This window comes from Quercus suber, unplaced genomic scaffold (genome assembly GCF_002906115.3).
Source record: "Quercus suber isolate HL8 unplaced genomic scaffold, Cork oak 2.0 scaffold_517, whole genome shotgun sequence".
Lineage (NCBI taxonomy): Eukaryota > Viridiplantae > Streptophyta > Magnoliopsida > Fagales > Fagaceae > Quercus > Quercus suber.
In genome coordinates, this window is record NW_027069966.1 from 1 (window position 1) to 27,067 (window position 27,067).

Genomic DNA, 27,067 nt, shown 5'->3' on the forward strand with positions numbered 1-27,067 from the left:
CCCCCCCCCCAACCAATCCAATGAATTGTTCTAGGCATTGAAAATAACCATATTTTGATTTTTTTTTTTTTAAACAAAAAAACAAAACAATTATACAAGGTGAGATTTGGTAAAATTTAACTGACTTTGTAGAGGTGGGACAGATGTACATGCAGTGGACAACATCAAAATCCATAAAAAAATGGGATAAGCTACGCATGAAGATGAAGTCAAGTCAACGACAAAAACAACATAAGAGCATGATATCATGGATTTCCAAAAAGAAATTTGATAGTCAAACAAAAAAGCTGATTATGGACCATATAAATCAGAGATATGAAGAAGGGGAAGACGTTAATGTGGAGAACCTGATCCCTGATCTTCCTCCGGATCTTCAGAATAAAGTTAAGCGCCATATCTGCTTACATCTACTAAAGAATGTGAGTTTTATTACCTCTATAAATTTGTTAAATAACTGTGTTATAAATTTCATTAATAATAATATGAAAAAAGAGAATAGTTTTATTAATAAATGATCGGTTTTATGATCACACAAGCAGGCTGAAGCGGCTCGCATGGCTTGTTTATTTTATTCTGTCTACTTTTTTTATGAATCAGATGAGATATTATTGAAATATTAATTCTTAGAGCTACATAATCTATACTTAACATCATACTTAAATTGGAATGTTTATCCACATTAATTGTATTTATCTAGTGTCCATTATTTATAATTCCAATCTACAACTACAAAGATTAAGTTTTTTTTTGTAGTTGTACTTTGGTTATATAATGTATTATACATCCAGTCTAAAATACTAACATTACTATTTTCGTATGTTTTATAATAAGTATCATGTTTACTGAAAAGGACATCATATATTTTTTTTTGGACATTGTTTAAGTGTGTGTGGTGTGGGTATGTGATGAGTCTTACATTTTAACTCTTTATAAATAATTATAAAGAGTTTCAATTGTATATTTATAAGTATATTTATATTAACGAAACAAGATTTATAATAAAAAATAAAAAAGATAGAATAGTTAATAGAATTGTTGTGGATCTTGAAGATCCCATCATTCGGTTTTGGCTCACCTCATTGTCATCCCAACGCAAAATTCTTTGGCCCATTGTTTTGTAGCTAAATTTTTTTTTAATAGATTTTATGGTAATTTGAAAGTAAGTATCTCTTTTTTAATATTATTATTAGTTAGGAAATAGATTTGTACTTCAGCTTATTTGTGTTTCTTGAGCAGCTCAAAATCAGAGAAGATATTGGCTTGGCTAAGAGTACACAACTGTTGCATAAGATTTGCGACTCTCTCCAGCCGAAGTTTTACAATGAGCATTGCTACATTGTCAAGGAGGGAGAACCTATTGATGCAGTATTCTTGATTACAGAAGGCATTGTATTGACTTGTACAAGTAATAATAGCGAAGGAACTAACTCCCAACATGCTAAGCGCCTTGAAAACGGTCAGTACTTTGGAGGAAAACTTCTTGAATGGATTTTGACACCTGCCTCCGTCGACATGCGCAACCTATCCATACTTCCTGTTTCTTCAAAACCTTCAGAACCCACACAAGAGTGGAAGCCTTCGCTCTAATGGCCCACGACTTGAAAAAAATATTGGAGTCTAAGCTCTCACTATTAGAACCCGAGAAATTGCAATCCAAGGCTGCAATTCGTGTACAACGAATTTGGCGCCAGCGTCGCCCAAAGACAGATGATGATCAATAAAGGGCAGCTTCTATTTGAAGAGCAGAGGATTAGAGATGATTTTGATAAAGACAATGGAAACGGTGTCGTGTTGAATCCCATTTGTCAGGTGCACCGTATCACTTAAGATTTCTATTTAGCTTTTGATTTCTGTTTTTCACACGTGTAATAGGTGGTTAAGTTGTTAAGCCTGTTGTAACAGAATCTCCACCTTTTTAGCTTAGCTTTCTCTCTCCTCTGTGACTATATAAACAGAGCTGGACTCAATGATTTAATTAGCTAGCCATTTTATGCAATAATAGAAATCTTTCTATTTAGAATTGTTCACTATTACAGTCTGTTGCTGCAATCAACCAAAGTGTTGGTGCTTCAAGAAAACGTCAGAATCAAGCAGTGCCGGCACTGTTGCTGTAAATCAATAGTTGGTTTCGATGTCTAATTACATGTATTAAGTTAGTTTTGATGGATCGTTTAGTTTTTTCTAGTCATACAGCTGCTACCTTGTTTGGATTCGTGTAGGTGCACCATTCTGAAAATGATAATGGTAGATTTAGAAAAAAGAATAATATGTGAAATAATAAACTCTTTAGGGTAACATTAAATAAGGATTTTGCGTAAAACCTTTATCTTATAAGTATTAACACATGCGATGCATATCTAATCTTATTTCATACAATAGAATCCCATTATGCTTCATTCATTTGTTACTAGTGGAATGTATGGACACCATGATATATAGGGCTTTTTTTTTTTTCCACATTATAAAAGATAAATTACGCATACTACCCATGTGGTATACCCTTATAATATGAAACTACTTTGTAGTTTATGGTATGACATTTATTTCCATTGCAATTTTTTTATGATACATTTATCTCTCCTATAATTCTCTATAAGAAATTTTTATCTCACTTTTGTGGATTTTTGGAAGTGGTGACTTTAAAATCATCCGATGAGATTTTTGCCTTGCGAGAGCTTTTCTCCATTTGTCTACAAATTACCGTGTCAATTTATTTTCCACTGCATATTAGTTAATTGGTGATTTGTTGGTGCCTTCACGATTTGTATGCAGTTGAACTTAATTAATCAACTTAGGTAATTGAATTAATTAACCGGGGTCAAGCTATCTTAACCCAACTACTTCTTTGCTCAAACTAATATCTTCTTCAGACTAACTCTTTCCTAGGACTATTTAAACTCGTGTACTCATATGAACGTTTAGTTAGGTCTTTCCAGACTTTTGTTTAGGCCCAATATCCTTTAACTCACCTTCCCCTCCTTCCCCCCCCCCCCTCCACACACACGCACACACATATATAATTTTTATTGTTTTAATGTTATTTTGTTTTGTTATTTCACAATATTTCATTCAATTTTATTTTCAAACTATGTACTCCCTAAGGGAAAAAAAAAAAAACCTATGAAATATGTTTAGTATGTGTAAGGTTGAAATTTATTAACCATCTTATTGGCTTTATTCCGTGCCAATTTGCTTGTAATTTAGCACTTAGTAACCTTGTATTTAGGTGGGATTCATGTAAGGGTAGTGTGTGAAGACTTACTCATTTTTGTGCAAAGAAGCAGAGACTCGTGGTTAGGACTCACGACTGACTCACGGCTTGCAAGCCGTCAAATACTGTGCACGTGAGAAGCATGCGAGAAGGTGAAGGGTCACGCCAGCTGTCGCAACTACAAAACAAATGTCCTAAACTGGCCAGGCCTTACCTCGCGACTTGAACTCGCGACTTAGACAAGCCGCGAGGCTAAGCCGCTAACTTACCCTGTTTGGCAAAAGAACTGACTCTTCGTATTCTAAACACACATTACTATATATAGACCTTTTATATCCACGAAATGTAGAGAGTTTCCAGAGAGATTTTGTGAGAGAAACCCTAGAGAAAAATAAGATTGCCTCATCCCAATCTTCACTAAGAGACTCTTTAAATTCCTCTACTCTCTTCCTTCCATTGATACATCCTTAAGAGGTTCTTGACCAAATCCTTTTCTCATCACACCCACATTTGTGAGAAGGTTCATTTGGTGCTAAAGGAAGCAGTTTGAAAGGGACCAATAACTATTGGTTGATGCTGGTGTATAGCGGAATCCGGTAAGCTAAAGAAGAAATAGGTTCGACGCAACCTCTTTGAAGCAAGAAGCTTGGAGGGCTAAGGTACACTGGGTAGATTAGGCTTAGAGGGTCTTCTACTGTTCATGTATCCCTACTACATTCTTTAGTTGATTATTTACCGCTTGGAGGGCAGCAGGAGGTTTTACACCGAGGGCTTCGGTTTTCTCTTCGATAACACATCGAGTTGTGAGAGACCACGCCCTCGGCCATTTTTATGATATGTTAAGCCAACCCACGTGAATGGGTGGAGTCGTGTTATTGCTTCTCAAAATGGAGGTTCGACTAATTATATTTTCCCTTTAGATTTAAGGGTTTTACAATGGAGTCGCCACTTATTTAATTATTGAAAAAATAAGAAAACCATAATTGAAAAATTCCTCATTTTATTAATTTGAAATTGAATTTACATTGAACATAGGAAATTACATGGCTTTGGTTGTAGATACAATCTAAGATAAAGTACATGACTTTGTTTCCTAGTTACAATCTAGAAATTGAAAATTACAAGGATAAGCATTTGATCTACTAACCCTTGATCTAAGTTCAGAGGCTATGTTACAAGGTGAGAAGGTGTTAGGCACCCACCTTGCCCGATGAAACCGGTCTTCTAGACTATGGTGGCCAACAATCATATCATATCATCCAATATGTCAATTAATTTACATGTTGAATTTAATGTGTGTGCATGTGATAAACCCTAATTCAATTTATTAGGCATTGCATTTGGATTGAGAAATAAATTCTAGTGAATGTGTGTGTATGGTGAGATCCTAGATTCAAGGACTTGAAAGAATTATTAAACAAACATGTTTTTCATATTTTTGATGTGGATTTAAGATTAAAACTAGTAATATGCATGAACATGTGATGAACAACCAAGAACATGTGAAGAACATATAAGAACAATTAAGAACATTCAAACATATTCAAGAGAATTTAAATAATCACTATCATGCTTTAATCCTAAATTCTAATCATGGCAATACAATAAACAAGTTAGAGAAAGGGATTATACCTTTATGCAAGATCCATATGGTGAAGGAGGAGACTCTTGGTAGAGGTCCTAAGGGTGGAGAAAAGAAGAACTAGGAGAGGGAGAGCGAGTCTCACTCAATACCTTGAGTCTCAGGAAGACCAAGATATGACAAGACTACTCAACTTCACTAGAACGCAAGAGGGGAGAAGAGAGGAGGTTTTTTTGGTGTCTTGGAATGAAGGAGGGGGAGGGTTTATATAGTGATAGTGGAGGGAATATGAATGGAAGGCCATTTAATGAGGGTTGACAAGGATTATGAACCTAGACATCATTTAGCCTTGGGAAAAATCTGGTGCATAATGGAGAGATTGGTGGGAGTGGGGAGCAAGCCAAAATTCGGTTTTCCCGTAGCTGCTGTAATAGCTTGTAGAGCTAATTTCGAAAAATCATATCTAACCCAATTTTGATCGGAATTGTCTCGTTCTTATGCTCAAATTGAACCCCCGGATGTCTACTTTCTGAGAAAATTAATCTCATTCACAGATTCAAAACATTCTGAGAGATATTGATGAAATGGTGAGCAGAGGTCATTTGTTAGAAAATGATTTCAGCACAATTAACATTAATAGGTCCCAAATTAGCTCCCAATTAACATTAAATGGCTCCAATCACTCCCATTTCAGAATTAATTGGTTCTAAATTTACTCTAATTAAAAGATAATTACACAAATTACTCATTGAATAATTAATGTCTAACTATCTAATTAATTAGGTGTATGCAACCTTACCATAAAATGTAGTCCTAACCAATCAAATTATGACACATCATTGATCTCAAATTGATCACTCTTATAACCAATTGAAATCATTGTTCATAATCATTTATAGTCGGACTCAATTTGTGATAGTACATCTTAGCTATTAAAACTTGATTTAATGATAACTTTCAATCTGGTGGTCCGATTAGGGTTATGACCAGTCGATTTGATCGTTACAACATCAAGATCATTTTGGTGAAATGAATCTAAGGATCTAATGGCTAGAATTAAGATGCATATTTTCAAGACAAAATTACCCTTTTACCCTCTATACGTGGTTAAATACAGGTTGCAAAATGGGGTGTCAACAGAATCCCTTATTGGCAGAGCTTGAAAAGCGAATGTCAATGTATGAAAGAGACGAGGGGGGAGGGTTTAAATGTGTATTTCAGTAATACTTTTCTTTTTCGAAATAAATAAATAAATAAATAAAAGGAGTTTTAGGTTTCATATCCTCTACCAATGGTGTAGAATTTATAGACTTCAATAATTTTTTCCCAAGCCACTACCTTGGTTAGGAGAAGAAGGAATAAAATTGTTAGCCTTATGGATGATGCTGGTAGTTGGCTTTCCAGAGACTCAGACATGCATCTCTTATATTCGATATAGATTCATTGATTTAGAAGTTTATATGGCTCTTCCACAAGGCTTTCACAATAAGGGAGAGATGATTTGTAAACTTAATAAGTCACTTTATAGACTGAAACAGGCATCAAGGCAGTGGTTCTCCAAATTTTCTATCAACTTTTCTCCAATCGGGCTTTACTTGTCAAAAGCTGATTACTCTCTTTACTAGGCAACAAGGGAGTTTTTCATTATTCTTTTGGTGTATGTGGATAATGGTCTAATTGCTAGTAATGATCAAAAAGCTTTGAATCAATTTAACGTGTTATTGGATTAAAAATTCAAGCTTAAGTACTTGGGTGACTTAAAATTCTTTCTTGGGTTGGAGGTAACAAGATCAGAAAAAGGAATCACTCTTTGTCAAAGTAATGCATTGGAGATACTGAATGATGCAGGTTCAATTTGTTGCAAGCCTGTCAAAACTCCAATGGAACAAAACATTAAGCTTAGGGCCTGTTTGGATACAGCTGAAAACTGAAAACTGAAACTGAAAACTGAAAAATACTGTAGCAAAATAATTTTTAAATATGTGAATAGTACCGTGGGACCCATTTTTAATGAAAAAGTTGTTAAAAAGTGAAAATTGTGGGTCCGTGAATAGTAAAAATTGGTGGAAAAGTCACATGTTGCTGCTACTGTTCAATGAACAGTAGCCGCAACAGTGTTGCTACAGTAATACTATCTCTGAAAAGCTGGGGACGCGTGAAAAAAAAAAAAAAAAAGGCTGAAAACGTGCAACGCCAACGCCAACGCACACCCCAAACGGTCTCTTAGTACGTATGAAGGTGAGATTCTCTGTAATACAAGCATATAAAAGGTTGGTTGGTAGGCCGCTATACTTGACCATTGCTAGACTAGATATCACTTTTGATGTTCATAAGTTGAGCCAATATATGGCAAAACCAAGGAAGCCTCATTTGAATGCAGCACACAAAATTCTACTGTACTTGAAGAATGAACTAGGGAAAGGAATATTTTTATCATCTAGTGCAGAACTTCTTGTAAAAGGCCGAACTTCTTGTACAAAGCATTGTAGATTCAAATTGGGCTTTGTGTCCAGACACAAGAATGTCTGTGACTGGATATTGCATCTTATTTGAGATTCTTTGGTGTCTTGGAAGTCTAAGAAGCAACCAACAGTCTCAAGATCTTCAGCAAAAGCTGAATATAGATCCATGGCAATTGCTACTTGTGACATAGTTTGGATATTATATCTTCTCAAGGCTATTAAAATTGAAGGGAAGCTTTGTTATTTTGTGACAGTCAATTTGCTCTCCACATTAGATCCAATATATCCTGTGTTTCATGAGAGAACTAAACACATAGAAATTGATTGTCATGTGGTAAGGAATAAGGTATTAGCAAAAATTATCAGATTAATCCATGTCAAGACTCAGTGCCATTTGACAAAAGCTTTGAGTTTGAATCAATTCTCTAGCCTTCTATCCAATATGGGAATAGTGAATATTCACTCACCAGCAGCTCATCTTGAGGGGGAGTGTCAAAATATAGAGAGCAAGAAGAGAGACCAACTCAAACAGAAGAATGAAAAGAATCAGATAAAGTGCATGTTAAACTACTTGCAGTTTTTAGTTACAATTACTTGTTTTAGTTAGCAACCACGTGCTACACACGTGACTTCATTATGTAACAGAATTAGGCGGGCTTATAATTTGGATCCATTATCCATGTCCTAAGGGATTGCCCCTTTGAAAGGCAATTTTCGCTTTTCCCTTGGGGACAATTGTCTTGATGGTTGTGGTTACATAGAAATAGATGTGTTCAAAAACTCTGCTCGTAGTCCTTCTATTGTCTTTGAGGTGAGTGGTGGATTTCTTCCACTTTGCATGTGAAAGACCACTTTCAGGCTTCTCAAGGGCTATAGATATTCCAACAAGCGTTACAGCAGAACCTTGAGATATCAAAGACGAGTTGAACTTATTCAACCAACTTCAATTACAATTTGATAAAGGTTGTTCTGAAACGGTAGACTGCTTGGACCAACATTGATCGCTCTGATCCTGGTATTCGGATGTTCATAAAATTGATAAATGTGGAAAAGCCTTATGAAAATGGAGTTTTTAAGTTGTTTTGGGAATGTAGGGAGGGACTCGGAGTTGAAGAGAAAACAACCTCAGCAGGCCGAGAAGGAGGCACGAGTGTCCGGGGTAATTTTCGGGTGTTGGAGTTAAGAAGTGAAGTTAATGACTTACCTAATAAAGAGAATAGAATGTGGTTTTAAAGATCATGGTCATTATGGACTGTTCATGGGGATAAAAATTCAAAATATTTTCATAGTAGAGCAACTCAGAGGTTTTGGAAAAATAACATTGATGATATTAGAAATTCTTTAGGACATTGGACCACTGATTCAAAAGAAGTGGCAGATTGTCTCATTAATTACTGCCAGATCTTGCTTTCCTCCACCAGAAACAGTCAACCAGAGGAAACAATCAACATAATTCCGTGCTTGGTCACCTCAGGTATGAGTAAACAGCTTAATTCTGAGTCTATAGCATGAGAGGTTCAAGTTGCTCTTAAACATATGACACCTCTAAAAGCTCTAGGATCTGATGGTATGCCGCCACTCTTCTTCAGAATTATTGGAATCTTGTAGGTATGGATGTTACTCAGTTTGTACTTTCTTTTCTTAATTCTTCTTCCCTTCCTCAATCTCAACCATACTTTTATTACTCTCATTCTAAAAGTCAATAAGCTTGAACTTGTTTCTAAATTTAGACCTATAAATCTTTGTAATGTTCTACATAAGAGTTTTTTCTAAGGTCTTTGAATGCTCTAAAATGTGTTGAAAACACAAGAACTGTTTAAACCCCCAAATAAAAGTTACGGCTCGATAGATTTTACTCTAACTTAATACTAAGTGTAGAATAGAGTAAATGCGAGCAGATAAACAAACAAGCTACTCTAACCCATAATCATTATAACACAGCAATGAAATGTAAGGTAAAAAAAGTAGGAAAGAAGAATGCAAACACAAGATAACGCGCTGATGTGTTATCGAAGAGAAAACCGAAGAACTCGACGAAAAACCTCTCTGTTGCCCTTTAAGCAGTAATCAATCCGCTAGACAATCATTTGGAATACATGGGTTAGCAAGAGACCCTCCAAGCCTAATCTACTTGATATACCTAAGCCCTCCAAGCTCTTACTCCAACAAGACTTCTTGGAACCGTGTCTTGTCTAGCTTTTCGAATCCCACAATACGCCTGATTGCATCTGCCAAAGCTTGGCTTCTTCCAATACTTCCCAGTAGCACCAAAAACCTCACTTGACACTCTGAAAGGGTGCGGTAAGTGTTTGGGCTATCAATCTCTCAATGGTATGGAAATGGAGAGGTAAGAGTTGAGAAAAATCCACAAGCAATTGTGTAGAGAAATGTGGGTCTAACAATCTCTAACTCTCAAGATTTATGGCTAGAGTTTTCTCTTTGAATCACTCCTTAACATTTGTGGGTAATGATTATATATATAGTGCGTATCAAATAGGACAATCTGTCAAAACAGAATGTTTCGCAGGTGTCTCGCAGGAAGGCCTTACTTGCGAGATACTCGCGAAACACAGTTGTCTCCATCATGTCCTGACTCTTCACATTCCAGTCATGTGCAAGGCACTGCATCATTTCGTGGGATGCTTAGTTGCGAGCTACCCACAAAAACTCTTCAGTCTTCAATTTGCTTAAGTCTTCACATTCTCTCTCTCTCTCTCACACAACCCTTACAATTAAATCTCACAACAAATATAGGGTACAAAAGATTGAACATAATTACAATCAAATTTGGCATGGAATAAAAGCAAACAAAACATATAGTTGTAAATTACAACTTTCCAGTCTTGGCTAATGAACTAAAGAGAATTCTACCGAAGATTATCACCACTGAGCATCAAAGTGCCTTTACCAAGAACCATCTCATATTTGACAACATCACGGCAGCTTTTGAGACTTCATAGTATGCAACATCACAATTCAGTCCAAGATGGTTTTATGGTCCTGAAATTGGATATGAGCAAAGTTTATGACAGAATGGAGTGATCTATCCTAGAGTCCATAATGAGAAAGATGGGGTTCAATGAATATTGGATTTTTTTTTGTTAATGTTTTATGTCAAAATGGTCTCTTACTTTATTTCAGTCAATGGGGAATCAAAAGGTTTATCATGCCAACAAGGGTATTAGACAAGTTGATCATCTTTCCCCTTTCCTATTCCTCTCATGCATTGAAAGGCTCCATGGTCTTACTTCTCAAGCAGCTCAACAAGGGATTATTCATGGATTCTCTTTGAGTTCGAGAAGTCCCAAGTTGACCTATCTTTTATTTGCAAATGTCTATTCTATAAATCTATACCTGAGGGATGTCAGAAAGTGTTAGATGTCTTGGGGGTTTATGATAGGAGTTCAAGTCATGAATAGATTAATAGAAATAAGACTACTATCTTCTTAGTAAATCTACCTCAGAAGACAAGAGGACTCAAATTAAAGAGGCTCTTGGGGTTACAGAGATAAAGCAATATGAGAAATATCTAGGTTTTTGTTGTTTTTGTTGACTTAAGTGCTTTGGTTGTTTGTTTGTTTTTTGATCAATCTTTACTTGCTTTGTGTCAAAAATCCAAAAACACATAAAATTAGAGAATCAAAAAGTTTGATCGGCATTATTGTGTATTGTCACACGCATGTTTAGCCTTGTCTCTCTATACTAATGGCTTTGTGCATTTACGAGCTTAGCTTGGTCTTTATGCACTTATATCTTTGTGGGAATTATTAGTCAATAGTTTTGTTGATCTTAAGACATGCATAGACTTGTGTCTATATCTCTTCCTACTCTTTTATATTTTTGCTTAAAGATTTCAACCAATGTCAAATCTCAAAAAGAGATAATAAGCTGTAAAAATTATCGCACATACTAATATTTGACTAGAAAAAAGGGAAATCGACTTGTGTTAAAATGTATGGTGCCCAAAAGCCAAAAGCATACTCTCAAAATTGAAATATAAAAAATTTCAAGTATCAATCTCAAAAAGAGATGTAAAGATCTAAAATGATCAAATGTTATGAATTGTAAGAAGCTAAATGAAAAGCTTCAAAGTTATGTAATTAAGTTTTTGTGGGAGGTCATATATGCTCATTTCTATAATTGAGATTAGTCACTCTACTTAATGCTAGTTGTGTATGTCTTGGTTGAATTAATCATTAAAATTTCATGTTAGACCAAGGACTATCTCACATTTGATATGCACCCACATCACACATGTCTATATTCAATGAATGCTTTATTCATTTTGTGTGATTGTACTTAATTAAATGTGTTGTACATACTCAAACATATGTTGATCAAACACAAGAAGATTTTTGAGTATTGTAGTTGTTTTTGGAAAGTGTTCTTTTTATTTTATTTTGAAAAAATGTCAAAAAATCCAAAAAATTTTCAACTCTGGCTTTTGGCGACTCACTCGCGAGTCAGGAGTTTTCAAGGCTTCAATCACGAGGTTACACAGAAGTGTTCGTGACTCCCTGGTGAGTGAGACTTCCAATCGCAAAAAACACTTAGAAAATTCTTCAAAAATTCTGGGTTTTTTAACTTTTCGGCGACTCATTTTCGCGACTCCTTCACAAATGGAAGTCCAAGTCGTGAGGTTACTCAGAGGCGTTTGCGACTCACTAGCAAGTGGAAGTCCCAATTGTGAAAAAGACTTAGAGAAATTTTTCAAAATCTTGTACAAGGGATTTTGGCAACTCAGTCGCGAGTCAGTTGAGTCACAAAAAACGTGTGTTTTGCACAAATAGGGTTAAATCTCAGACAGTTTTTAAAAAAATTTCAGTTTCCCTCACATCACATGCAAATCTCTTTGTCTTCTCTGCCTCTCCCTCTTCCAAAACCACCATTCTCACTCACAAAACCTCCATTTTCACCTTCAATCTTCACTCAATCTTCAAGAAAAGGTATGGGTTTTCACTTATTTTCTCTCTATTTCAAGTTTATAGCCCTAGTTTTCTTGGATTTGTTGTTTATATTGAGTTGTTGAAATATGGTTGATGAATATGGGTTTTTGATGTTTTTGTTGAGTTTGATATATGGGTTTTTTTTAGATTGATATTATAATGCATGTTTTACATGTTTTTACTACATGCTTATGTATTATGCTATGATGTGTTGTGTTGCGCATAACATGTTGGTGATAAAATGTCTTTTAAATGTTTTTGTGTGTATTTTTGGACTCCATTGAGTACAAGGATTGCGGGGATAATCATGTTTCTTTGTTTTTAAAACATCAAATGATTATGTGTTTTCACATATTGCCCCTTGTATGTTTTCATGCCCTATTTGCACACTTTTGCATATGATGCACACACACACAACCTTTGACATGTTGAGTGTTTAATGCCATGATTCTATCATACTTTGATGATTAGCATCTTCTCATGTCAATATTTTTTGAATTACTCTTTAAATTCCAATTTTTTGGGTTTATTTCGTAATTTATGGTTTTGGTACTAACTTGTTACTAATCAAGTTTGTTACCGGCTATTGTGCTCTGTTTTGTGGTATTTGCTGCTCAATTTTGCAAATGGCCTCATAAAAAACCATTGTTAGCGTGGTGACAAGAGGAAACACTTGGACAATAGCCTATTTTGCTCCCCTCAACACTATGAGCAATACTCTCGTCACTTTGAAAAGGCTTTGATCATTCAGGAGAGATTTGTGAATCTTGCTAACCTCAAGGAATCCTTCATCCCTAGCTGTTTTGAAGGATGAGGCTGGGAAAAACTCCTTAGTGATCTCCTTGGAGTTTGTGAACCTCTGATCAGAGAATTCTATGCAAATGCAACACTCAAAGAAGATTACATAGAATGTTGGGTTAAAGGTCGTGTATTCACTCTTAATGTAGGGGACATTGATGGTATCCTTAGACATGGAGAAGTAGATCATGAAGTTTCATTACTTTCAAGGATAGAATGGTCTCTCTAGAAGTAATACAATTCCATCTTGGTGGCGCTAGGGAAAGAAAATGCCTCAACACAACCACCTTTCCTCCAGATTTGAGATGTATTACCTACATCATGATTTTCAACTTGTATCCGGTAAGAAAGTTGACCACCATCAATAATGCTAGAGCCATTGTCCTCATGAAGCTTCATGAGAAAATCTACATCGACATTGGTGCTCATGTGTACACCATCATTGTCGAAGCTACAAGGACATCCTCAAGGGCAAAGCTTGTTCTCCCAAGTCTGACTATGAGGATCCTTCAAGAAAATGGTGTGCAAACTCCATAGGACATAAGCCTAATGAGTGCACCTCCTTCCATCAACTCTCAAACAATCCTAAGGAGTAGAGTTTGTCTTTCAAGAGATGAACAAGCTAAAGAACCTGAACAAGCACCTCCTATGGATACAGAAACTGAAGTGGAAGGACAACAACCTCCTCCAAGAAGAAGTGGTAGTCGAGGTAGGAGCAGAGAATCATCATCTTTATTAGTGCCTCCAGACGCTTTTCAAATCATTCTAGAGAGGATTGATGGTCTAAGAGATGTACAAACCGAGCACTCCAACAGCCTTGCAGCCATCCAGGACCAGATCAACTTGTTGTTAGCCAAGTTTGATAGTTTTCCTCATTAGCCGTAACCCTTTGGCCATTTCGGTCAAAAAGGGGTAGTAGTATGGAGTATCTTAAGGGGGAGAGCATTTTATAGTTTTTATAGCATTTATGGTTTTCACAATTTTTATGGCTTTTCATAGCACTTATTCTAGTACTCAATGGTTTTAGTACTTTGGTTTTTTAAATGATTGGATACGTTGTGTTATGGATACTTGGATGTTTTAGCTATTTAAACTATGCTTTATTTTTGTACCCTTGCTTATGTAGCTTAGTACTTTTAGTTAATGTTTTACATTTACTTTAGTAATTTTGTGCCCTTATTGGATCTTGTATCATTGATGCAATTGCTTTAGTGGTATTGCATTAGTTGAGTGTTGGACATGTAAATGATACTTTGCATTGAGCTTATAAGTTTACAAATCCAGATGTTCATTCACCATGTGAATGTTTATTGTGGTCACTATTTATAGTGATTGTTCTTTTTTGGTCAAGCTATGCTTTATTGTCATATTCATCCTTGCTTGATTGCATTGTGCTTGCTCCATATGCATTCTAAGATTTCCGCTTACAATAAACTTAAAGAAGTGCATTTTGTGATATTGTTTTCAGGGAAAACTTGTCCATGTGGTTCAAGAGCTTCATAGATCTAGAATTAGGTGTGAGTGAGTTTTGGCAACTGTTCCCAACTCACATTTTTAAGTCTAGAGTTTGTTTTAGAGTTTTATCTCGGAATAACCAAAATGGGAGATTGTAAAGTTGAATTTATTCAATTATGTGTTGGCTTTATTCCGTGCCAAATTTGCTTATAATTCAGCAATTAGAAACCTTGTATTTAAGCGGGAATAATGTAAGGATTGTGTATGAGAGAGTGTGAAGAATTGATCAAGTTTGTGCAATCAAAGGATTCTTGCGACTAGAACTCGTGACTGACTCATGAGTAGTGACTTGCCAGAATCCAGCACACGTGTGAAGCATGCTAGAAGTTGAAGGGTCAGGACAGTTGGATCACTGCAGGACAAAAAGTATAGACTGGCCATTCTGTTATTTGGCGACTGGAACTCATAGCTTGTCCCAGTCAGGAGTGACTCACTAAAGCACCCTATTTTGCAAAAAAATGACTTTTCACATACCCTACTATAAATACTCTTATACTCACAAAATGTAGAGAGCTTCCAGAGAGAATTTTGAGAGATATAAACCCTAAAGAACAATAAGATTGATTCATCCACAATCTTATACCTTTGATTTTCCAAATTCCTTTACTCTCTCCCTTTCCATTGTCATACCCTTAAGAGGATCTATAGTCAAATCCTTACCTCACCATATTCATATCAGTGAGAAGGTAGTTTGGTACTTAGGAAGAAATTCAAGAGAGAACCAATTCATTTTAGTTGATGCAATGGGCTTATTGTGAGATTTAGTAAGCTAGAGAAGATAATGTTAGGCTTAACCCTATTAGAGCAAGAAGCTTGGAGGGCTTAAGTGCATAAGGTAGATTAGGCTTGTAGGGTCTATTGCTATTCATGTATTCCAACTAATTTTTCTAGTGGATCATTTTACCGCTTAGAGGGCAGCGGAGAGGTTTTTCACCAAATTCTTTGGTTTCCTCTTCGCTAACACATGTCCATGTCGGTGTTATCCTGTATTTGCTTCTCTCTAATCCTTACTCTTTGCTTTTAATTACTGCTGTGTTATGATTAAATTATGGCTTAAAGTTGGTTACTTGCTTAGGTATAGCTTATATATATCATTCCGCACATATATTGTTTGAATATAAGCTTGTGTTGGTTATTTTGAAGTTGGGGGTCTAAACATTCACTAGTGTTTTACACTCGAAGTGAACTTTCTGAATACATCAAAGAACGTCAAGGATGGGAGGAAAAACTTTTGTCATAGGCAAGATCAGAGATTTTGATTAAGGCAGTTGTGCAAGCAATTCCAACTCATTCTACGAGTTGCTTAATGATTTGGAGAATTTAATCAAGAGGATTTGGTGAGGATAGTGAGGTGACCGTAGGAAAATTCATTGGATGAGATGGGAGGAATTGTGCAAGCCTAAGATTGAAGGTGGCATAGGTTTTAAAGATTTAGCTCAGTTTAATAATGCTCTCCTAGCTAAGCAAGCTTGGCAGTTATTGCATAATAAAGACTTTGTTTTATAGGGTTTTTAGGACAAAATTATTCCTCAATTGCTCTATTATGGAAGTCAAAGAAGGTACATCGGGGTCTTATATTTGGAAAAGTATTTTGAAGGGCAAGGATGTGCTTAAAAAAGGAGTCTGTTGGAGGGTGGGAATTGGGGAAGACATTCTTCTTTCTAACTCGGCTTCAATTTCCTTTATCTGAAGAGTTATCCACAGCTCATGTAGTTGATCTCATTGATCTACTCACCAAGCAGTGGTATTTAACTCAACTAGATAATTTATTCTTGCCTCACGAGGTTAGTTCTATTTTATCCATTGATCTTTGTAGAAATCGGATTCAGGATACACTTATTTGGCCTTTTAATCGATCGGGTCAATACTCTGTAAAATCTGGTTACAAGTTTTTGGCTGAGGAGTTCACGGACCTGGATCAAAGAGAGTTTTCATCTATCAAAGAGTCTCTTCATCGGGTAAAGTGGAGTGAAAGAAAATATGGGGTTTGATGGTTCAAAGTAAGGGAAATAATTTATTATGGCCTGCTTGCAAAAACTCTATCCCATCTAAGCAGAATCTACTACGTAGGAAGGTCATCCTTGAAGACATTTGTGATCAATGCCATCAATCTTCAGAAGATACTTTGCATGTTCTTTGGAGTTGTCCTTGTCTTTCACCAATCTAGGATTCAGACTCAATGTGGAATTTTTGAAGTTCAACATCTTTCTCTTGGTTTGGAGACCCAGTTACGGATGTTATTGATAGAGGAAAGAACCTAGATGTCTTCAATGTTTTGGTGTGGACTATGTAGCACGAGTGCATTTCCGGATTTGGGTGTGGGTGCAGGTGCGGATGCGGGACTCGGCAATTTTTGAAAAAGTAAAGTGCAAATGCAGTGGGGTGTGGCAATTAAAAATTATTAAAAATATTTTTAGTTATATTTTCTATATATATATATATATATGTTCCCATGTATATTCCACCAACTATATATTGTTCTGTTGGCGGTACAAAATACTTAATGGAGAAAGACTATATTGCTTCCTCTATCTATAAAGGAAGAAAGACCTGCATCATTCATGCTCATTCCAATTCAATTAGCTGTAAGAACAGCAAAATGAAAAGCAAGCAAACATGACTCTGTTGAAGACTCAGATTGTTTCCTAAACTTGCATCAAACCTTCTTCGCCTACTCCTCACAACCTCAAAACTTTTAAACTCTCTCTTCTAGACCAGCTCTCTCTGCCCATCCACGGCAACACAACCTTCTTCTTCCCCCCCGATGCAACCACCTCCAACCCTAATGTGGTTCAAAAAACAAAGATTTAGGATGTTTGGGCGTCATTCAAAGCCAATTTCAGCTGTTCTGGCATGATTCAAGACAGATTTCGGCCTTTTTCGGCCATTTCAACCGTTTCGGTCAGTTTTAGTCGCCAGCTGGTACAATCCGATTCGGCCGATACGACTTGATTCTAGCCGAATCGGCCCGGTTCAGCACAAATCGGCCCAATTCAGCATGAATCGAAGCTGAGTCGGCATGAATCCAAAAATAAAAATAAAATAAAATAAAATAACTCAGACACAGCACCAACGCGCAGACAGTGGTGTAAGTGGCCACACCCCGTGTCGGACTCTGGTGCGGCACCCTCCCAGTCGCATCGGTGCTTCCTAGGCTGTGGACAATCTGGTATAGGAGGAACTTGCTACAAATGAGCAATAAATCATTCCCCATTGGTTAGGTGAGGCCTACTGCAGTTGCAGCTTATGAAGATTTTACTCGAAATCGCCCAAGTGTTGCTCCAAATATTTCATGTAGTCTAGCCAGAGTTCGTTTGATTCCTCCACCTCGGCTACTTTTCAAAGTTAATTTTGATGGTGTTATGTTTAACGAAGATAGGAAGGCTAGTGTTATGATTGTGACCCGAAACCGTTTGGGACAAGTTATGGCTTCCATGATAGAGAAGTGCAATCTACCCACATTAGTTGATGAAGTTGAGACAATGGCAGTGGTTAGAGCTATAGTTTTTGCACAAGATTAGGGTTTCCATCTATTATTCTTGAAGGCGATTCAGAGAAAGTTATGACTACCTTTAAAAATGATGAACCTTCTTTTGCTTCTTATGGTCATTTGATTGAAGAGACAGTTTTTAGCAGTATCCTTTGTTGTTTTTAGTGTTTCTCATGTTAAGACACAAGATAATTCTATAGCTTACAATCTTGCTATATATGCTAGACATATCAGTGATTTGTTGGTGTGGATTGAGAGTGCTCCTTTACACCTTAATGCTGTAACTTTAGTTGATTTGGTTGTTTAGTTTTCATTAAAGTTACGATGTTTCTTATCATTAAAAATAAATAAAATAAAAACTTCAACTACAAGCTAGACAGTTAAAACTTTTGCTAGAATTGTTGATCTAGTATCAAGCTGTCTTTCAACTACCACTATAGGCTTTCTTCTTTGGTTAATGATTGCAAGGCTCTTCTAAGTGAGTGATGGGGACCCAATTTTTGTGTTGATTGCTTTGAGGGAACCAAGACCTCCAAATTGATAAATGGACTACTTGAGAGTCCATACCTCTAAAGTGAAAACTCACTCAATAATCATATTTTTCAAACATGATTTATTAATGAACACAAAACCACACATGCACACACATATACATATAAATGGCTTTACAAGATAAAGTAACATTCAAAATCAAAGAAAACCAAATCTCTATATCTTTCAAGTAGATAAGATTTATTTAAAGACTAACCTAACAATTTGTCATATTCTTATATAATTATCCAACCCCTAATAACAAAACTATAATCTTTTTGAAATGATAAATTATCATCGGTGTTTTCAACAAAAACTTTAATGTACAAATTCCACTTACCCTATTGTAACAATCGAATTTTTAAAAATAAATAAATAAATAAATAAATTGTACCAATGTAATAATACTACTAAAAATAATATGATTATTAGCATATAACTTATTAAATTATTGATGTGTCATTTCTATCTAGATATCACTCTCTCTCTCTCTCTCTTTCTTCTTGATTCAGTACATTGGGTCCGTTTGGATAGCACTTATTGTTGCTGAAAGTTGATAAAAACTGATTGTTGCTGAAAACACTGTAGCAAAATAATTTTTAAATGTGTGAATAGTATTGTGGGACCCACTTTTAATATTAAATAGTGCGTGAACAGTGCACGCACAGTACACGCACAGTAAATTTTTGCCTCCAAAGTCAACAAGTGCGGCCAAAAAAAAAAAAAAAAAAAAAAACGCAGAAGTGAAAACATGCCGTGACTAACCGAGCTATCCAAACCCAGACATTATGTACCTAGTGTATTACAAACCTCTCCATATAATTAAATAAACAAGGGTTTTATTTGTTGAACCCAAACCAATAAAGCTTACTTTCCTATAAGAGAAAGGTGTAATATATTAGATGTAATGAATAATTTCACATGTAAAACATTTTTTAGAAAGAAAGGAAGAAAAGAAAAAAGAAAAGAAAAGAGAATTGGGTACTCACCTGCAAATTTCCCAAGAAATATAGAAATAGAATCAAGCCAAAGATGGAAATAGAAAGTGCAAAGCAGTTTTCCCATATGTAGTTACTTGTTTGGAGGTTTTCACCCAGAGAACTGCAAAAATGGCACAAATATAGTGTCTAAGATACTAATCTCATAACTTTATAACTACAATGCATAAAATAAAAATACACAAATTAAAGGGGAAACCAAGCCGTTAGAAGGAGATGTGAAAATATACACTTGGACATTCAAGATCATTAGTTTATGGCCTTCGGTCCTCCCAAAGGACCACGTAAGCAATACCTGATGATCCTCCTATCTAACAATATTGTGCCATGTGAGAGAGTGTGAAGAATGCAATCCAGAGGTTCTTGTGCACTCGTGGAATGCGACCAAAATTCAGGAACTCCAAATGCCCTAAGATTTATGTACGGCCTTTGGCATTAATTATTGATACTTATAGTGGAACTAGCCCAACTAGTCCCATAAGAGAATTTAGATCCGATCATCTAAAAAATTTAGCTAGCATTTCAAAAAGCTACTTTATCTATTTAAACACTATTTCATAACTCACACTATATTTCATCTTCTATTTTAACTGTAAGGTTGAATTTAATCAACCATCTTGTTAATTGTATTCTGTGCCAAATTTGCTTGTAATTTAGCATTTAGAAACCCTGTATTTAAGTGGAAATCATGCAAGGGTAGTGTGTGAGAGAGTGTGAAGAAATGCTCAAGACTGTACAGTGAAGCAGAGACTCGCGACTGGATCTCGCAGAAAGCTCGCGACTGGCAAGCCGCCAGAAGAAAAACTGACTCTTCAAGTTCCTTTCTCACCCCAGTATAAATACCCTTTATATCCATAAAATGTAGAGAGCTACTAGAGAGAATTTTGAGAGAGAAACCCTAGAGAAAAACAAGATTAACTCATCCACAATCTTTACATAAAGACTCTTCAAATTCCTCTACTTTCACCCTTTCCATTGTTACATCCTTGAGAGGTTCTTGACCAAATCATTTTCTCACCATACCCACATCTATGAGACGGCTTTTTGGTGTTTTAGGAAGCAGTTAGGAAGGGACCAATGGTTATTTGTTGATGCTATAGGCTATAGCAGAATCCAGTATGCTAGAAAAGACAAAAGTTCAGTGTAACCTCGTTGGAGCAAGAAGCTTGGAGAGCTTAGGATTCACTGGGTAGATTAGGCTTGGAGGGTCTATTGCTGTTCATGTATCCTAACTACATTTTCCAGTGGATATTTGATCGCTTTGAAGGCGGCGGAGAGGTTTTATGCCAAAAGCTTCGGTTTCCTCTTCGATAACACATCGTTGTGTTGTCCTTGTGTTTGCATCTCTCTTCCCTTAATCTTTGTCATTTAATTTCTGCTGTGGATGTGATTTTAATTGGTTTAGATTGTTTATCAATTCTATTATTGGCTTATGTTCATTTTCCACACATATATTGTTTGACATTAAGCTTGAATTGATATTTTTGTAATTAGGGGTCTAAACATTCATAGTGTTTTACACGCTATTTGAACTTTCATTAACATTCAACACATTTAAATAATATAAATAATTTCAACTACTTTAACATGCAACCCATTAAAATAATATGTATAAAACAAAAATTGAAAAGAAACTGTTAATTTCTCTAATCTGCCTCTTCATTCTCTCTTTCCCACCTCTCAATCTATCTTCCTCAACCCACAGTACAACTAGACACAAAATCCAAAATGAGAATCAAAATAACCCACGACGATCCATGGCACAACCAACCACAAAACCCATAGCAACCAGCCACCTAACCACCACTGTAACCCACAACCCAAGAAAAACCCCAATAACAACCATCCACAACCCAACAAAGTCAATCCACAACCCACCACCAAGAACCACTTTCCTCGGCAAAACACATTCCAAAATCAACCCATCAACCTAACCACAAACCCATGAACCCACCATGACCCATTCAAAAATCAATCCCAAGCCATCGCCTACCATTACCACCATGACCCAATGAGAGAGAGAGAGAGAGAGAGAGAGAGAGTGATTTTTTAGTGGATAAAGTTTAGCTACAAAGGTTGTACCCTAAAGTTACAACTCCTCTTAATATCTCTTTATTGGAGGTGAATTTTAACAAATCCACCATTAGATCCATTTTCTTCTTTTATTCTCTATGCTTGCAAAATTTCTGGAAAATCAAAGATTAATTAGCTATGTTATCAATCAAATGTTTAAATTTCAAGTTTTTGTATTCTAAAATTATACATAAAAAAAAAAATAAAAAAAAAAAAAAAAAAAAGGTTTATGAATCATATAGTATAAATGACATCCGATTGACAAGAAATTTAATATATATGTTAAAAATATAAAAAACATACAATCCAACAGTTAGATTTTCAAAATATGTAACAATGTTTATTTTTTTAGTGGAGGTTAAGTTTTAGCCTTAAACTACAACTAAATTTTTAGCCAAACTTTGTCCTTTTTTAATTGATGGAGAGAGATAGAATTCAATTAGTAATGGGGTTAAATGTTTAGCTTGTTGCTATAGTAAGTACTATTGATAGTAGTTTATTGTAGTTTGTTGTTAAAAAAAATTTAGATATAACTAACCGAATGTATGCACTTTATTTGGTATTTGAGGTGCTAAAATAACATTTTGAATGTGAATGCTCTTAACAAATAAGCCAAAGAATTTTGGGTGTGGAATGGAAGGTGAAAGTTAAGGGGAAGGGGAAGAGTTTGCCAATGAAGGGGAATGGTTATATTTTTTTATTTTTATAATTGGATTGCTAATTAGGATTTGACTCAATAAAACACATGACTCAAGATAAGGTTTTCCTACAGTGCCAAGCTTGGGTCTATTAGATCCGTTATAAGGGTGACATATGTTCATTTTTAGTTGTGTCATCATCCCAACAACCCCTAAGCCTAACTCTTTCCTTCAAACCAATTTAGAGAAAGATTGGAGGAAATTTCCTTCAAATTAGATTGTACAGTTCAACACTTCTTTTATATTAAAACAAAATTTCACTAGTGAAAAGAGTGGAAATTGGTGGATTAACAAGTGTGTGACGAGGATTTATGTTCCTGGAAAATTTAAACTAGGGGAAATTAATTATTATAGTCACAAACATCAAGTTTAAGAATAGATTAAATATAGAAAAATAAAAGTCTAATATGTGCAAACCTCAGATTTCGCATGCCCCACCAGAAACTGAAAAATAATTTTTGTGGAAAATCGGGCGATTCTAAGACACCAGACTGAAGGGCTAGAAGAAATATTCCAAAGTCAAAGGTCGACGTTGTATTTGGGACATTTATTGGGCAAATATCATTTATAAAAGAGAGATCTCCAGAACTGCCATCACAGTTAAAAGAAGTTCCATAACATCTAGTACGATTTTGATCACACGCTACGTGCCAGCAAGCTGCTAGTCGTTGAGTAGAGAAAAAATACCAAAAGGCTCCCAATACCTAAAAGACCACAAAATCATTAATTAAACATTAATAATTGTGAGCAATAATAATAAGGAAAAAAATACACTGTAGACATAATGAAACTTTTTAATATCTTCAAAAGATTACAAGAAAGGTATTAGAAATAAACCACTTTCAATACTCAGTATCTTTTTATTGGAGATGAATTTTAACAAATCTACTGTTGGATTACATTTTCTTTTTATATTCTCTATGCTATCAAAATTTCTAAAAAATTAAAGATTAATAGTTATGTCATCAATAAATTGTTTGAATTGCAAGTTTTTATACTTTAAAATTATGTATAAAATATAACCTTATAGATCATATAGTACATAATAACTGATTGACACAGAATTTGACATATGCATTAAGAGTGTAAAAAACATGCAATTCAACAATTAGATTTTCAAAATATGTAGTAATGTTTATTTTATTGAATAAGATTATAGCCTTAAACTACAACCAATTTTAAAACTAAACTTTGTCTAAAAAGTAACACAGGATAGTAGGATCATCACCAAGAGATAGTTTAGATAGAGGAAAAAGAAGGGAGCATAGAGGGGAGCTAAGTAAATTTGGCCGGTATCTAAACTAGCCACAAGTGATAACATGAAACCTTTGGAATCTATAATTTTTTTTTTACTGTATGTTGGTTCATTTGAAATGAATGTTTATCAAAGCCAACAAGACATTGATAAAATATCAAAACTTGTCAAGAATAAATTTGTGTTGCATTTGGAAACTTAGATTTGGATTTGGATTTTAAATCAATAGATATAAAATGCCATGATTTCAAATCCATTGATTTTAGATATCATTTCAAATTCAAGAATTTTAAAAGTTTAAAATTCTTGGTATATTATATTTGTCAAATCCAAATCCTTAACCTTTTTTAAACCATCCAAACAAAGTATTTAGATTTTAATCACCCAAATCCAAGTCCGTATATCCAAATCCTACCATCCAAATGCACACTATTAATGAATATGAAATTACTCTGTAATCAAACTTACATGTCCAGCAAGGATGTATAGAATGAAATTCAATGAAGCTTTGACCAGTAAGATTCTATCAAATTTCTTGTCATTTGTTATTAGCTTCCTCCAGGACAAGTAGATTTGATAAACTCTTGGCAAATATTGGAAGAGAACAATTGCGTTCAGGAATTTTACTTTATGTGTGCCTCTCATTTCTGAAATAATAATTGGAACTACCACCTGAATAGATTACAAAAATATTCGTGTTTAGAGCGAATGGACAAAATCCATGTGTTGGACAATGATAATTTAAAGAAACTGGTGATTTATGAGTGTAGTGGAAATTAAACTAGGATTTAATCTTTAAGGGGTCAAATTTTGAATCCATTTTTTTATTAAAAAAAATTCAAAAATAAGAAATAGACTAATGGTTCATTTGGATTTTGGATTGAGGGAGAGTTTAGTAGAGTTAGCCCAAAATTAACCTATTTTCAACAAACTCTACTCTACTACCCTCCACTCCCCCTCCCTCTCCTCTCAATCCAAACAGGCTCTAAGATTCAACACTAAATTAATACAGAAAAATGTAAACTATTATTATTATTATTATTTTGAAGAAAATGAAAATGTAAACTAGCATATACTAATTGTTGACAAAATGAAAATATAAGGAACATAAAATAATTATTTTTTAATACATGTCAACTTAATCATTAATTAAAGTAAAACTCAACAATTTTTAATCCTCAAAAGTTGATTATGATTGATTTTATATTGAGTTTTGGGGTAATTTCCCTTTAAATGTACAAAATTTAAGAGCCAGTTAGAAAATTATCTTCTACTTTATTGTGAAACCTAGTTTTGACAATTTTTTTATTTGAAAAATCAAATGCTATACTTGAGTATAATCAACAAATAAATTAAATGTTATATTTATTACTAGATTATATTTCCAATATTTTGTTAACTAAAAATATAATTAATATTGTCAAATAAGAATAAAATAAAATAAAATTTTAATTTGATAGTTACAATAGAAGATGGTGGATTTGAACTTTGGAAGTCTCCATTATAAATACCAAGAGATGTCGGTTAAGCTATAAAGCTCTTAAAAAAAAATAAATAAATAAAATAAAATAAAATAAAATAAAATAAAAAGGGCTTACTTACAAACAAAGGTTTGAAACCATTCAACTTTGACTGCTTGGTATTACAAAGTTACAAACATAGGTTTTAGTTTTATTTACAAATTTTACTGTACGAGTCTCAAAATGTGATGTGTCACAATTTCACACATCATGAAAAGTAATTCAATTACTCATTTATTTTCTCATTGAAGTGTCCTCAATTACATTCCTCGCTACATCACTTTGTAATTAGAGTCAAATTGTACTAATTTTAGCATTTCTAGAAGAAAAAAAATTATGGATTAACATAAACTTAACCCCATAAAGTTAATTAGTCATATTAAAATATAAGAATAGTACATTTAGTATAAAATATTAACTGAGGTCTCCCTTACCTGTGGGATGGGAAGAATAGTTAGAATGTCGAATAAGAACCAGGGCCACAAATATTTCTGAGCTATTTTCCAAACATTTGTATTTAACTCAGGTTTTCCCTGTTTCTGAAGTTCCTCGTCAATAAAACCAGTGCGAAATTGCAATATAATATGCAGTAGGTGAATGATATCGAAGAAAGATCGCAAAACGAGAGTTGTTTTCCACAATCTACCGTCAAACCCAATGCATTTCTTGTTTTGATTGATCACAGGAAGGTAAAAGAACAATGGATCCAGTGCTACTGCAGTCACACACGACAATACAAATCCTACACTCCATCTTTTAAGGAATTTCTCCCTCGGGTCAAGAATATATGTCTTCAATGTCGTTGTTTCTTTCACTGAATTACCTTCACCATTCTTAAGCACTTGCCCCTGCCCCTCAATGTCGTCCTTCCTAAATAAAACACCACAAATATAAAATTAGGGAAATCAACTGTAATTTTGCTAGGGGAGGCTTAGCTCCCGTAGGATTTGGATCAAATGCATTATCTAGGGTATTGCACCCAGTGCAATTAATCCCTTTCCTCTCAAAAGCATTTTTACGGCTTTCACTTTTTAACTTTTTTAACTTTTTTTTTTTTTTTAATTCAATAGTTGAGATTAAAAGTTGTTTAGTATTGCACTTGATGTCAATCTGATCCAGTATATCTTATGCATTGGACCCTATAGAATGCTACCACATAGTAGCATCTTATCGAGTGTCATCCTATCAAGTCTAGTACACAAGACACTAGACCCAACCTGAACTCATTAGTATTAATAGTCGATTGTTCAAATAAATTCAATTAGATTAGGATTAGGATAGAGTTCTAATAATAAATTATAAGAAGTTAGTATTTATCTAGTCTATTTGAAAGTTTGTCTTGCAAAAATTTATGAGTAATGCTATCAGTAGTTCGGTATTACAAGTTTTACTATAATGATCTTATAAACTTATGTGTCACCATTCATAAAGAGACAAATTAAATATTCAATTATGAGATAATTGAAACCTACCAATTACATTCATTGTTACATCAATTTATAAGACTTATGTAATAAAATTCATAAAACTTGTAATGTTTTCCTAAATTACATGGAGGTTTGGACCCACCACCCAAAGCAGTTCAATTTTTTGTGGTCTTAGCATTGTTCCAATTACATTGCAATACATGAAATAGTTTAGCAAGATATGATCTTCTCTTGCTTTTTTTACAATATGTAATTTGAAGTAACTGTCGAAATAAATAAATAAAAAATGTAGGGAGATTCTGAAGGTATCTTGGTATGACGATATTTGGGGTTTTTTTTCCTTATATTTTTCGAGGTTTATGTTTTCTTGAGTTCAAAAATGGCTGCAAATGTTTTATGCCTCAATGAGGTTTTTTTTTTTTTTTTTTTGGTCTTTGAAAAATGATTTAGCCTTGACCTACTTTTTTAGTAGTTCAAAACACCCAAAAATAAGGAAATTTAAAAAAAAAAAAAAAAAAAAAAAAAAAAAAAAAAAAAAACAATAAAACAAAAAAAAAAAAA

General features: G+C 34.5%; 2 protein-coding genes across 2 annotated transcripts; one reads left to right on the forward strand and one right to left on the reverse strand.

The window, feature by feature from the left end:
- The first annotated feature begins 146 nt into the window (after nt 1-146).
- Nucleotides 147-2,013, forward strand: LOC111986629 (cyclic nucleotide-gated ion channel 1-like). The gene is made up of 2 exons (XM_024018308.2): nt 147-419; nt 1,237-2,013. Exons 1-2 carry the CDS (start codon nt 150-152, stop codon nt 1,585-1,587), a joined length of 621 nt encoding a protein of 206 aa, XP_023874076.2. The 5' UTR covers nt 147-149; the 3' UTR covers nt 1,588-2,013.
- Nucleotides 2,014-19,278: 17,265 nt separating this feature from the next.
- Nucleotides 19,279-25,966, reverse strand: LOC111986628 (cyclic nucleotide-gated ion channel 1; the record flags this gene model as incomplete). The annotated part of the gene is made up of 5 exons (XM_065763622.1): nt 19,279-19,410; nt 19,525-19,636; nt 22,722-23,008; nt 24,028-24,231; nt 25,514-25,966. Coding segments are annotated over 5 exons (1,092 nt in total), but the record flags the coding sequence as incomplete, so codon positions are not given.
- Between the last annotated feature and the right edge of the window lie 1,101 nt (nt 25,967-27,067).